Raw genomic sequence first — 13878 nt, forward strand, 5'->3', positions numbered from 1 at the left:
GTAATCATCTACGTGTAAATTGTAGTTTGTTTCATTTTAAAAGACACAGCTCTCTAGGAGGCACCATACTCATCACAGCAACAAATTATGCTTGACTCTAGGGACTGCCAAGTGACTCATCTATCCTGATGATAAGATTCACTCAGAACCAGCACACTCTTGGGCACCAACTACCATCGTCGTACAAGATCGTTTTCATGAGGGCATGGTTTTCCCCAGATGAACTTTCATTTGTCTTAAATAATAATTCCTGTTCAAAATCAAGCAGGATTCATCTTTCATGAACTGTCAGAACTTCTTTTTCCCATTCAGCATGACATTTCCTCAGTAGTGACTGCTGCAGTGCAGTCTGCAAAGATTATTTTAAAAGCTTCCAAACACAATATATTTGCTATGCATCCAACTGGCTGCCTGATTGAGTACATCAGAGTTGGTCATTTTAGCATCCACTTAAGAAAAAATTTGGTTGGTTAGCTGTTTGTTCTACAGCTAAACATTGCAAACTTAAAAATCCAACACACAACAAAAACACACCCACAAAGCATACACCACCATGCATTGTCCCTGAACTCTGCAGGCTACATCACCCCACTGTGTCAGTGCTTCTTGGAGCATCAGGAACAGTGGTGAAATCACCACCACAGCAAAGCCCTGATTCAAGAGAGGTTTAAGACCAGGGTCAACACATATAAAAGTTACACTTCAGTGGGAGTGAGCATCCAGTACTATCTCAGGTAACTGAAGCTCTGCCATGAACTATAAATATCAGTGACCTTTTCTACCAGCCACAACACCATCATCCCCTCATTTAGGGTCTCAGTAGATATTGAAACAGAGCGGTTTTTTGGTTCTTAAAAACTAAGGTTTCTGAGAAACAAAAACTGTCACCCTTCAGCTATGGAAAGAATAGTTTCAATGCAGGTTGCCACTCATCAGAGATATCAGTGTTTAGCAACAGCTGCAGAAAGCCAGAGGGGTTGAGAAATCCTGATAAAGGTTTGTAGACTTTTTCAGAAGTTTTTTTTAAATGCTATTATCTTGTTTCTAATGCGTCTGAGCCACAACAGCACACTGTCTGAGAGCAATAATTCAAAGAAATAACAGAGACTGTACAAAAAAATAGCTAGAAAATGAAGTTTAACATGAATGGGACATCATTAAACATAAACATCAAAATTCAAAGGTCTCAGTTCTTTCAGTTTGTGTAATAAGTTTTTCTACACACTGCATAGCCCCAAAAAGTTGAAATTTTCTATATCTCTATTTGCTGTATGAATTGTACAAGGGGGAGGAGAAGGAAAAATATCAAAGAGAAAAAAATGTAATCAGGTCTTTTTATACTGACAGCTCTCCTATGTCTGCCCTAATTCACTTAATGAGGACAGTGACAACAAGAAGTCAATTTATAAAGAATCAGAAGTAACAAAATTCTATAGCACAGCTGTTGTCCTGTCAGCTCCCCCTCCAGTGCTGGGATTCTGAACACAGGCTCTGGGGTGTAAGAGGAGGAGAAGACACTTCATTCATCCCATAATCCCAGCTGTCCCCTCTCACATTTTAGCCACGTTAAGTCAGTGATGAAATAACCCTTTATCTCCATCAAGGACACACATTTTTATACACTTTTTCCAATAATCAGTTGGTTGCCTGATCAATTTAATTCCAAAACAAATTGCAGTTATTTACTTTTTTAAAGTGTTGGAACATAGGCACTGTAGATCAATGTCCAAAATATATTAAAAATAACAGCTTCTAAAGAGCAATTTACAGAGTTATTACCTACCAAATCCTTCATAAGAGCTAAAGTACTTGAGATTTTTTTTTTTAATGGAAAAGTTTAAGTAAACTAAAACAGCTTACATTGCCTACACCACATGCTCAAAGAAGAGTTGTGGGAAGGAGAAATAATTTGTTTCTTAAATACATCACCACTGTAATTTTGTAAGAATCTATGCAAGGTCATAATCTTCTGGTAATCAGATAAGGGTCTGCATTTGAGCTTATTCAGTACATACTTCTGTAGAGAAAAACAAGTCATCCCAGATCATTTTATAGGCGTCTCTATTTTAGAAAGGTGTGTAGCACAATACTTGAACTTAGAGCTACTTACATACTTTGATTATAATGCATTACTCAACAAGAAAACAATTTTTCATTACTATAAACATTTTTCTTAAACATGTTTCAATAATTCTGAATGCTTGGAGTTTTTTTGAGGAAGAAAAAACCAACACATTAAGTAAACATGTTGCTGTCATCTAGCAACCTAAACTAGGCTTCCCTCCTCAAGAGCTTTCACATCATATTACAAAATTACACTTCTCTCCATTCTGTGCCATACCACTCATTTGACCACAAGCTTACTATTTGTTTTTCCCTGAAAGGTGTAGTGGTTTGAACCAGGTTTTTCCCCTGCAGTTGAAAATGGTAAAACCCCAGGGGGTGGTGGCCCTGGAAGTTTTGAAGTTTTGTCCAATGAGTGCTTCTGCAAAATATAAACATATCACAACCAAACGGAAGAGAAGAGTTGTAGGTGGGGTGTTGAAGTGGTAGCCATGTTGTAAGACCACGAGGAAGGGGGCTCGGAGTCCCTTGGGGTCTCTGGGGCCCCCCAGCCCCAGTTGGGGGCTACGGAGACTTGGAACAGTGTTAAGCTGGACTATGTTTCTGTAGCTGTGAGCTGGGAGATGTTTTTCCACTGTGAGTGAGCAGAGACAGAGCAGGAGCAGAGACGTAGCATCCAGAGACTATGGCTAGAAGCCAACAGATAAGAACTGAACTGGAGAAGCAGCAGAAACAGCATGCAACTGAGTAAGGAAGACACCAATTTGTCTCAGAAAGCTGAGAAAGAAAGCCAGCAGCTGAGAGACAGAGTTTTGGGGGTAAGAGCTGAACCATACCCCCCAAAACCCTTGGAGACCCCTCCTAGAGAGAGGAGGAGTCGATGGACTCCTATTTGAGAAGAGTCTTGGAGTACAGCAGTACCGGAGAGAGAAGAGCTAAGAAGCTCAAAGATGTCCCGGAGCTGGACCGGGACGGCCGGATGGAATGCAGAGGGGGGTGACCTTGCTCCCCCCGCTGCTGCTGCCACGTTGGCAGTTGAGAGAGAGCACAGGAGCTCTGGTGGAACTCTTGAGGCAAAGACTTTCAACTGAAAGCTGCCCAAGATGTTCTGACTCGGGTGAATCCCCTGAGGAAGGGACTTTCACGAAGATGCCCCTGCATTTCGTAATATACCTGTGGTGAAGCGAGTTTTGTCCCTGCTGGCAGCCCACAGGTGAGGCCTTTGCTTGGAGTCGAAGGAGAGCCGAGGGGCTTGGAGACCCCCTTGTGTGTATTGAAAAGAGATCCAGCTACAACAATCCAGTTGCAACTGCTGCATGGAAGACAGCAACTGCTGCCCTAAATGTGGAAGGGATCTGTCCTTCTTCCCTCCTGGACTTTTATTTGGAAGGGAGAAGAGATTTGATCCATTGTAAATACTTATGTCATGGTAGAGATAGTTGAGATCGTGTGTATAATGTATTATAATATTTATTTGTACAGTCATTGTAATATATTCCCTTTCCCCCCACTTTGAGTCTGGTGTGTTTTGTCTGGAAAAATCATCTCTCACTGGGTTGAGATGTGGGAGGGGCCTAGGACTAGGGAATTGGATTTTGGAGATCTCAAACCATGACAAAGGACAAGCTGCTTCCATTGCCCAAGCTTTTTAACAAGATACAGATTTGTGTGTGTGTGTACACATACACAGATCCAAATTAATAAGACACTTCAATAATTATCTTTAATAACCTCTTGTCCCAGGAGAAGGTTGTGTTCTGTGATCATTCCCAACAACTAAAACATGCAACTCACAAAGCAGCAGAAAACTAAAGTTATTCTGTTTGGAGGGCCCTCAATACACCTGCTAACCTGTGATCTGCAAGATCATCCACTGAGATGTAGATTTTTTTTTCCTGCACTGTGCAGTCAACTATGATTACCATCAAAAATCATTCCCAACATACATTTACCTGAATAATGGATTGAACAGTCCATACCAGGTGTATTGAGACCTTTAATTAATTGAAGTGGGAGACACAAGATGTTCACCAGATACTGTTGGAAAAAAAACAACCTGTCCAATTTTGCAAAAAAAGCAACTACTTTAATGGCAAACCAAAATGTTCTGACCTGCCTTAAGTTCATTGCTATTTTTCTGGCAAGAGAAATAAAGCAATATACCAGCAATTCTAGTACTCAACTGCACCAGTTAAGCAGTTTTGACATAATTCTAGTGAAGACCACAACAAACAGCCTGGAAAAATTTCCTATTGTTTCTGTAGTTGAATACAACTACAGCACCTTTGAAAGAGGCTGTTACTGGCAGTTTAACATTACAATAGCACAGACGTGCCTCAGTGCTGTGGTAGGTACCTACCACAGACAGACAACCTGATCAGGAAGAAGCAAAGGCCTTCTTCAGACAGCAGGAAAAAGCCTTATGTGTACAGACCCTAACCCTCAAAGAATCCACTTTATCCACCCTGGTATCTTCTGAAAGTGCAAAAGCAACCCAAGAGATTTCTGCATTGATGAATGCACTTCCTGACACAGGTGATAAACAAGCCAAGGAGGGAAGTTGTTCTGCTGGACCTGACACCTACAAACAAGAAAGAACTGGTCAAGACTGAAGTTCAGGGGCAGTTTTCATTGCAGCAACCATGAGAAGGAGAAACTCAAGATCCTGAGACAACAGAACAAAGCAAAAGTCAAGATCACAATCCTAGACTTCAGTAGAGCAGATTTTGTCCTCTTCAGGCACCTAATTGGATGAATCCCACGGTAGATGACTCTGGAAGGAAGAGAGGTCCAGGAGAACTGGATAATTTTCAAGGATCACCTCATCCAAGCTGAGGATTTGGCCACCCTGATCAACAGAAAATCATGTAAAGGCAGTCAAAGGCATGTATGGATGAACAAGGAGCATATCTGACAAAACTCAGACATGAAAGAATATATATAGATGGAGGAAACAGAGAGGTGTCCAGGAGGAACATGGAGACTATTAAGCATGTAGTGATGGTGTCAGGAAAGGCAAAGCCCATGTGCAATTGAATCTGGTGACAGACATAGAGGGTAACAAGAAAGGCTGCTACAGATACATTAGCTGCAAAAGGAATAGCTTTGGTCATGCTACTGAGCAGGGAAGGAGAGATCGTGACAAAGGATACAAAGCCAAGGTGCCCAGTACTTTCTTTGCCTTAGCCTTTACTGGGCCTTTAGGACTCCCAAGCCCCTAAAATAGGTGGAAAAGAAATATTTGGCCCTGGTGGAGGAGGATCAGTTTACGGAGCATTTAAACAAACTGGACATGGCACCCCCTTCTCCCTCCCCAAATTAAAGTCTGCTGGACTTGATGAGATATAGCCATGAATGCTGAAGGAACTGGCCAATATAATTGTGTGGCCACTCTCAATGCTCTGAAGAATCACAGCAATTAGGAAAGCTTCTTGAGAGCTGTAAGAAAGGATGTAGTTCCTATCTTCAAGAAAGAAGACCCAACAAATTGCAAGCCAGTCAGCCTCACCTCGACACCGGAAAGGATGATTAATCAGATTCTTCTGGAAAGAACTCACAAACACACGAATGAAGATTATTTGGAGGAGCCAAAATAGATTTGTGAAGAGGAAAACTGTGCTTAAACAACCTGGCAGCCTTCTATGAAGAGATGACCATTTTGGAGGATGAGTGCATAGGCTTTAAGTAAGGCTTTTGACATTGTCTCCCATATCATCATCTCAGACAAAGAGATGAAGAATTGATTGAAGTGAATGGACTGATTGATTCAAGTGAACAGTGAGATGCATCAAAAACCAAGCGAGCTCAGTGAAGGTGAATAATCACCACAAAAATGATCAGTTGATGAGAGGATCTGACCTTAAAAGAAAAGATTCTGAGAAAGCTGGATTTGTTCCCCCTGAAGAAAAGACAGGGGATAGGGAAGGAATGGAGAGTATTTTATTAACATGTAAAAATATGTGGAGGAAGTAGAGATGACAGAGCTGGACTCTTTGCAGTGGTATCCAGTGAAGTAACAGGCAGTGGACACAAACCAGAGCACAGGTAATTTTATTTAAACACGAGAATTTTCTTTTGCATGTAGTGTGAACAAGGTCCCAGAGAGCTTGTAGAGTCCATTCAAGGCACAGAAGATCAAACTAGAGGATCTGCAGAAGTACCTTCCAGGATCAGCTTTCTATGTTGCTATGAGCACTTATTGACTTGAGAACAGTAGCACTAGAGCAACAAATATAAAATTTCCAGTGATAAAGCAGGTTTGCTGCTTTCCTCACTGTGACCATTCAACATAGTTTTAATTCAGTTTCTAAACGGTATCACGAGTTATTACTGCCATTATTTATAAAAACTTGATATTTCATTGAGGATCCAATAAATTCATATCTTCTATGCATAGTGGTTGAGCCTGCAATGTATGCTTGCCATGAGACTATACACAGAGCATCCACCTTTGTTTCCTCCAGTTTTATTATTCGCATTTGCACCAGTGTACATAGCATCAGCAGAAGTTGTGTCTTTGGAAACTGTATAAGAGTTAATAGTAAGCCTAGGTCCTGCCACTTTCAGTTTTGCCATGCAGTTCTGTTTGTGTATCATCATTTCCACTACATATCTCCTCTACTTTCCCAGGAGCCCCATGCAATGTTTGAATTAGAGCATACAAATTCACTTGAATGGGTAAAACAGCTCAAAGCAATATTACAGGCTAGCTTTCTGAATGCTGTAATTTCAAAGTACTGTGAGCTGTATTGCACATATACTCATTATTTTAGGAAGATGTGACAAAGAATTTTGCTGCCAACTGCATCTTCAAGGAGGTTAAGATAGAATATTAACACTTTGACCTAGACTAGACCACAAAGCACATTACCTTTAAGTATGTTGGGGCCTCTAATAAACATGGGTGGTCAAACCTATGCTTCTCTGCCAAGAAAAGGCAGTTTGCCAAAAATAACCACTTAAGGAAAACTGCATCCCATAAGCCTAAGCAATGACTGCTGCAGGAGTTTGAAATCCTCTTAAGGAAATTTTCATCCACTAACCTGCTTGCCTTTGTGGTAGGACAAACTGGGTCCATGGCTTTGGGATGTTCCCCATCCCAGGGAAAAACCCTGATGGTAGCAACTCTGAGTTATACAGGTGACAATTCCAGAGCAGAGCTGACACACAGCAATCTAGGGCCAAGATGTGCCTCAGAAACACCTGCTGTATCCAACAATCCCATTAATTTATGCTCCCAAAAAATTTAAAGAACTTGTCCATAAACAGGAAGATCAGACCTCAGAAAAAAATGAGAAATGCAGTTTTTATGATGCATTTTACCATCATTTCATTTGTCCATACTACACACAGGATAGAAGAAAGCAGAAGGCCAACATAGCCTAAAGCAGGTTATTTAGAGGAACATCCTTTAAGCAGATGTGAGCCACTGCATTACTTGAGTCAAATTCACTCCAAGTCATGCTTCAGTGTCTCAAACAAAAAGAAAAACTACTTTGGGGTTGAGCACAGTACAGCTATCAGTCACTAGAACAGTCAACTGTTCCTTCTTGCAATACCACTACAGTAGGACACCAGCTTCATAGAAATGGAAGAGGCTTACAGACTAAGCCAGTAAAGGGCTGAAACAGCATGACAGCAGCAGAGTAAAGGGGAAAGTCAGATTTTCTTGTTGTATTTTTCTGTAGTACTGTGTAATGAAGCAGTGTGGAAAGTGAAGGGTGAGGGTACTTCTACATTGGACAGTGGTATTTGTTAGTGGTCACTGTGCACATGTTTTATAATGCAGAGGTGAAGCAGGCTTTTCAGTCAGACATAAGTATGTGCTCCCACTCATCATACAGGCACTGCAATCACCTTACTGAGTAGTAGACACCAGAAAGAAACACCATTACAGACATCAAATTGCAAATTGTAATACTTACATCAGAAAATAAGAACACAGGATTAACATTTCTATAAAAGTAGGCATTACATGCCATTTTTTTCTGCCAAATTTAAATTTCAGAATTATAAGAAGCATCCCTAATGAAAATTAACTAGCTTAAATTAATTTGGGAAATGAAGGGTGGCTTCATAAAAAAGTCCTCCTAAAACCCGCAAACCAGAAATTTGATCTTCAGCCATATCCTCAAAAAAAGTGATGAGCCAAGTTACCTGCCCCTAATTTCATTCCCAAGATTTTTGAAAAGTAATTTACTGCTCTTCTTAAGAAATGGAAAAGGAGGGGAAAAACACATTGGGAAATTGCATTCACTTCAAAGATCAAAACTAAGACCTATTGCTCCTTTCTATCATTAAGGGGTTAAAACTATGCCTTCAGCATAGTAGAAAGTAACAAAAACACATCCTTGCACTGAAAATCAAACATCAAAGGTAAGTTTTGTATTTCCAAGTGTAAGAGACACTGGGAAGTTTATCTTCAAAAGGTGGCTTCTTAGACAAGCATCTTTGCAGCCTCCCTTCATTCTTGAAGGGATTCAGTCTCCTTCACTTTTTGACATCTGCAAATGACAAATGATCTTTCAAGAACACCTTGGTTTACTCTACACAAACCAGCAGCACCTTGCACTAACACCCGGGGCCACTGGCAGCCAGTTTTACAGTCAAGCTTTGCTCTCAACTAATCATAAGAGTGGATGTTGATTTGTTCTCACCTGCTTTGTATCTTCATATCACCTTCTATGTTTAAATTGGACATTTAAACACTTTGAGGCAAGACTTACCTTTTCCTGTAGGTTTGGGGTTTTTAATCAGCACAATAGCACAGTGCTACAGTAATATAAACAATAGATTAACTTGAAACAAAGTGTTAGCTCAGTCTTCCTCTGGTGAAGAGCCAGTCTAGCGGACAAAAAGTAATGACTTCTATTTAACAGTCCTTGGAATTAATTTATCAGGCACAAGTTACAATACACAAATATTAATATGACAGCTATTCTTTTTGATGTTATTACAACATCTTCTCTGCAGGAAAACCATATGCCTCAAGAAGTTGTGTGCTCTTTCTTGGAAAAAGCATACAGACAATACCTGTAAACCAAAATTCCCTAACCTCCTGTTCAACATATCTTTTTTTTCCACTTGACCTTTTAGTAAGAGATCAAAAATGGGTTGGGTTCACATCTTCACAGGTAGAAGCATGTGGAGAAACAGTATCAGAGATATTTTGTTTCCATGAAGACAGAAGAAGATATAATTCCTTAATATTTGTGTGATCCATGAATAAGCAAATTTACCTCTTTTACAGGTTCTTCATCTGGGGCAGCATCTTCCACCACAGTCTAGTGAACAGAGAGGAGAAAAGAGAGGAAAAGTTATATAAATATATGTTATCAAGAAAGGCAATTCTGAGCCAAAATATAGCACAAAATTCAGTTTAGTTTTAGGCAGTTAATTTGCTTTCAATTTATACTACTATAGAAGGCATGTTTAATTCTTCACACTTAGCACAGATAAATTAACCTTTGAATCCATGGAGACTTGCTTTCACCAAGACATATAAAATGCTAAGAGAGAAAGCAAGAGCATACTGGCACTATTAAAATTGCTGATGAATAGTTAAAGACACATTTGCCACAGAATGAATAAAGAACAAAACAAGATTATTCATGAAAAAACTAGAGAACTGGAACTGCATTTCTTGCTGAGAAAAGAGAATATATGTGTATATATAGGACAAAATTTTCTAAACACTCAACTTCCATTCCAATATTGAGCTCAGCTGAAATCTATTAAGTGAGGAACCCTTTGGAAAATAGGTAGAAAGATTACATAGAGCTTGATCACACAGCCTTTCCTCAGGAAAAATATTCCCAAGGCTGTAATTCACTATCCCATTTGTCCAGCTTAAGTGGGATCAATAACTTTGCCTACTCACAAAGAAATTCTAGACCCAGCAAATATCCCAATTTTCTTGCTTACTTGTCAAATGCAATTAATGACCTCCTGAGTCAACAGGTGAAGGAAGCAGAATTTAACTCTAATCTTCCTTTATACAAACATTATATAAAACATGCTCTCAATGCACTCTTCCTTATCAAGTGATTGATTTACTATAAAAGCTGTCTTTAATATCTGCAAGTCATTCACCTGAGTCATGCACAGGCACTCATAAATGCCTCTGTTTTAAAAGGTTTTTTGGCATTAAGGAAGAGAAGGAGAAAGAGATCCACATGCATCAAAGAATTAAACTGCCTCCCTTCTTGTCTACTAACTGTGAAAAGCTTCCGTGAAAAAGAACAACTTGCAGACAATCATGAAAACATTTTATCCCACACAGATGCAGAGACCATGACAGCTCCCTTGAATCAGTGCAACCACTAGTGTTTAAGCTGCATTCAGCTCATTAAAGAGTAAATGTTTCTGCTGTTTGAAAGTGCCTTCATGGAGAAGAGCCCACAAGAAATGTACCTTTACTAGATTTGAGCAAATGGTACTTCAGGAATTCTATCTACAGCATGATCTAAAATGGTTATAAGTTATAGCGTATCTTTAACGTGCTTAGAGACAGCACTAAATAGAGCTAATAAATGGTGCTTTATCTTTTGTTTTCATCTAAAACACAGGAGTTCATGACTGCAATTCGTTAACCCTCTGTAAACTTTTTGTAAGTGAAATCTCTGCAAGAGAGTTCTGCAATAGAGCAGTGTACCTCAACTACGGTATTCTTTAAAAAAAAAAAAAGGAAAAAAAAAAAGCGCCACCATAACCTACAAACCCAAACCTCTGATCAACTAGCATTGCAATGGGGCAGTTACACCTGGTAAGGAGATCCACATAGTTTCTTCTGGAAGAAAGGTCCTCTACCAACAAAAGAGGTGACAATACGAAGGTGTCCCAAGCTATGTATATTGGGGCTTTAGTGCAGGACTTACTCTATGATCTAAGGAAGTTTTTCCCAGAATTTGATGGCGGAAAAAGCAATCTAAGTAATAACTGAAGTGCATTCTGCCTGGGCCAGAAAGAAAAACACTGGGAACACACAAACTGATTTTAGGAAGAAGGGATGGAAGAAGAAAAAGAACAAGCATGTATATGCACTTTGAATACTGTAGTCAGTGGAAAGGAAGACTTGGAGGGGAGCACCACTGTCATGATATTCAGCAGAAAACTGTTCACCATAAGTACAGTTATACAAATCTTCTTTCTCGTTGTTAAAGCGATTTAACAAGGTGTCAACTGACTTCTCAAACAAAATCAGGATACACTGTTTCCCAGCTATAATCTGTTTATTCCCTGCCTCACACAAAGGGGAACAAGTGTCAGTATTCAGAAGTGAATTACACCATTTAAACCTCTGCAAGCCCCTCACAACTTATCCTTCACCTAGGGACTCCAGAGTGAGCTGTGCTGTGATAATACATTATAGTATCACTTCTGTTGTATTGTTTACACGTTTAAACTAAAACCTTGCGTGAAACCTTTTCCACAGGTCAGCAACTCCTTTTTTGAGAGAGATGTTTTGTATTCCCCGTATCCTGGCTGGTTGAGTTACACTCCTTTCTGCCCTTCCACCACACCCCTGTTACAATACTTCAATCAAAGAATGGGGCAGGGTGTTAAATAAATGCAAAATCCCTACGCCTCTCAAGTTTCACTCATCTATTTCTACCATCTGTTACAAATATGCATGCTGTGCTGTAAACAATTGACCTGAAATACTTTGTTTTTACTGCACTACTCAAAGAGTCCCAGAAACAGTCAGGAATCCACTTGTCCAAATACTGTACAAAAATCACATAATAAACTGAAATGGAAGATACCCACAAGGATCACTGAGTCCTGTCTCTGCACAAGAAACCCCAAGAATCACACCATGTGCCCAAGAGCATTCTCCAAACACTTCTTGAACTTGAATGATCCCTTTCTTGACACAAGATAATCTTAAATTGCAGGTAACGAAAAAGAATCACACCATGTGCCCGAGAGCATTCTCCAAACACTTCTTGAACTTGAATGATCCCTTTCTTGACACAAGATAATCTTAAATTGCAGGTAACGAAAACGCTACAAGACAAATCGTGAATACATACAACACAGCAGTCAGGTAGTTATCACAGCACTGGGTTTCCAGTATTATCCTGAAAGCACAGCCCTGTGCTTAGAGGTAACGGGAAAATGGGTAATCAGAACCCAGGTGAAGTCTACGGACTCACGCGAGCCTCAAATTGCAGATCACATAATTCATGTGTAAATGTGAGCCTGAGCCCGACTCAGCCCGCTTTCCTGGTACCTCTTGTATACGCTCTTTCCCTTTCAGCCGCCCCAGTCCCCCGGGGCAGGTTCCGACTTGAGCCCCGTGCGGGTGGGAGGACAGGGCAGGACATCCCGCACCACCGAGGCACCGCGCAACGCGCTCCAAACCGCCCCGCGTGTGGGGCAACAGGTTCCCGAGCCAAGCCTCGCTTCCCGCTCTCAGCAGGGAGTGGACAGAACGAGGGATCCTCATCACACCCCATTTCGCGAGGTTTCGGGCAGCACCGAGGTGGTTCCCCCGGCGGGAAAGCGGTGCCGGCAGGACCGCCGATGCCGCTCACCTCCGTCTCCATGGGCTCCACCTCTATCCCTTTCCATAGCTCCAGCAAGTGGGCGATCGGCATGCTGGGCGATGCGTGCCAGAAGACGGGATCAAGCAGAAGGAGCACGCGTCGGCCGCCGATGCAAGCGGGAGAGGAGAAAGGAAGGTGTCAGCGGACGTCGGGACACCGTGCAGACCGCGGCCCGGGACCCTCTGCCCACCCGCCCAGCAATATGGCTCCCCGCCTGCCCGCCGCACCCCGGGGAGCCCCGCGGGCGGGGCGCGGGCGCTCGGCAGGCGCGGAGGCAGGACAAGGCAGCGGCCGCCGCTCCGCAGCCGCCGAAGGATCCCCGCCGCCCCGTCCCGTCTCTCCCGGCCGCCGCCACCGCCTCGGCTCGCTTTTATGCCAGCGGGAAAGTTGATCCAGAGGATGCGGCGGCGGGCGCTGCCATGGTAACGGCAGCGCGGCCCCCCCCGCGCCGGGCCCGGCCCCGCCGGGGCCCCTCCGCCACCCGCACCGCCCGGCTGGGCCCCGCCGGCCGTCCCGCAGCGCCCCGAGGATGTACCCGGGAGGGGAGAAGGGCGCCACGTCTGAACTGGGGCTGGGGCAGGCAATAGAAAAATTAGGCGATTTTTTCCCACAATTCGAAACGTTGGTATCTTGATAGCAAGTGCAGCTAACAGAAGGGTATTGTGAGGTTTGCCAAGCCCGATATTATTCCAGTCTTAAAAATAATTATCTTACTTATAATTTCCTTTATTATTTTATCTCTGAACTATGAAGCCTGTAGTGAAGTCTATCTATTCAGATGCCATTTCCTCCTTCTGCTCTCACAGCCTATTACACCCTTACTATATAACAAGCATGGCATGTGTCCAGCTCCAGAGACCATGATTTATGCAGATGTTGATTTGAATTCTCCTCAAATTGAGGTGAAAGCATGCATGTTAACTTGTTCAGGCAGCTTTATTGTCATGGGGCAAAAGGTTTTACTGTTAAATAAGTCACTGCTCTTCAAAGAGCCATTTTGGAACAAATTGTCAACATGCAGGGTGAATTTTTCTTCTATTCCATGCTCAAAAAGCCATAGCTTATTTTCATAAGCACTGCTGTACAAATTCAGAACAAGTTTTAGTGAATGATGAAAATTCTTCTGCCAGTCTACAAAGGAACATTTGACCAGTGTTCCTCCTCCGGTCCCATCCAGCTCGCCCAAACTCTATTCAACATGAGTAAGTCCAAATGCCAAACACAGTTAGCAGAATCAAATTCACTAACCACAATAAAGGAAAAA

At 41.9% G+C, this 13878-nt stretch overlaps 1 protein-coding gene across 1 annotated transcript in view; it reads right to left on the reverse strand.

The window, feature by feature from the left end:
- The window catches only part of RPS6KA2 (ribosomal protein S6 kinase A2), a 292913-nt gene extending 280166 nt beyond the window's left edge, over nucleotides 1-12747 (reverse strand). Inside the window, exons 1-2 of the mRNA XM_027631560.1 lie at nucleotides 12603-12747; nucleotides 9303-9347 (exon numbers count right to left, since the gene is read on the reverse strand). Coding sequence (XP_027487361.1) covers nucleotides 9303-9347; nucleotides 12603-12665 — 108 coding nt within the window. The 5' untranslated portion in view covers nucleotides 12666-12747. The remainder of the gene's footprint in view (nucleotides 1-9302; nucleotides 9348-12602) is intronic.
- Nucleotides 12748-13878: the final 1131 nt, after the last annotated feature.

Source organism: Corapipo altera, unplaced genomic scaffold (assembly GCF_003945725.1).
Source record: "Corapipo altera isolate COAL_440 unplaced genomic scaffold, ASM394572v1 2b, whole genome shotgun sequence".
NCBI lineage: Eukaryota > Metazoa > Chordata > Aves > Passeriformes > Pipridae > Corapipo > Corapipo altera.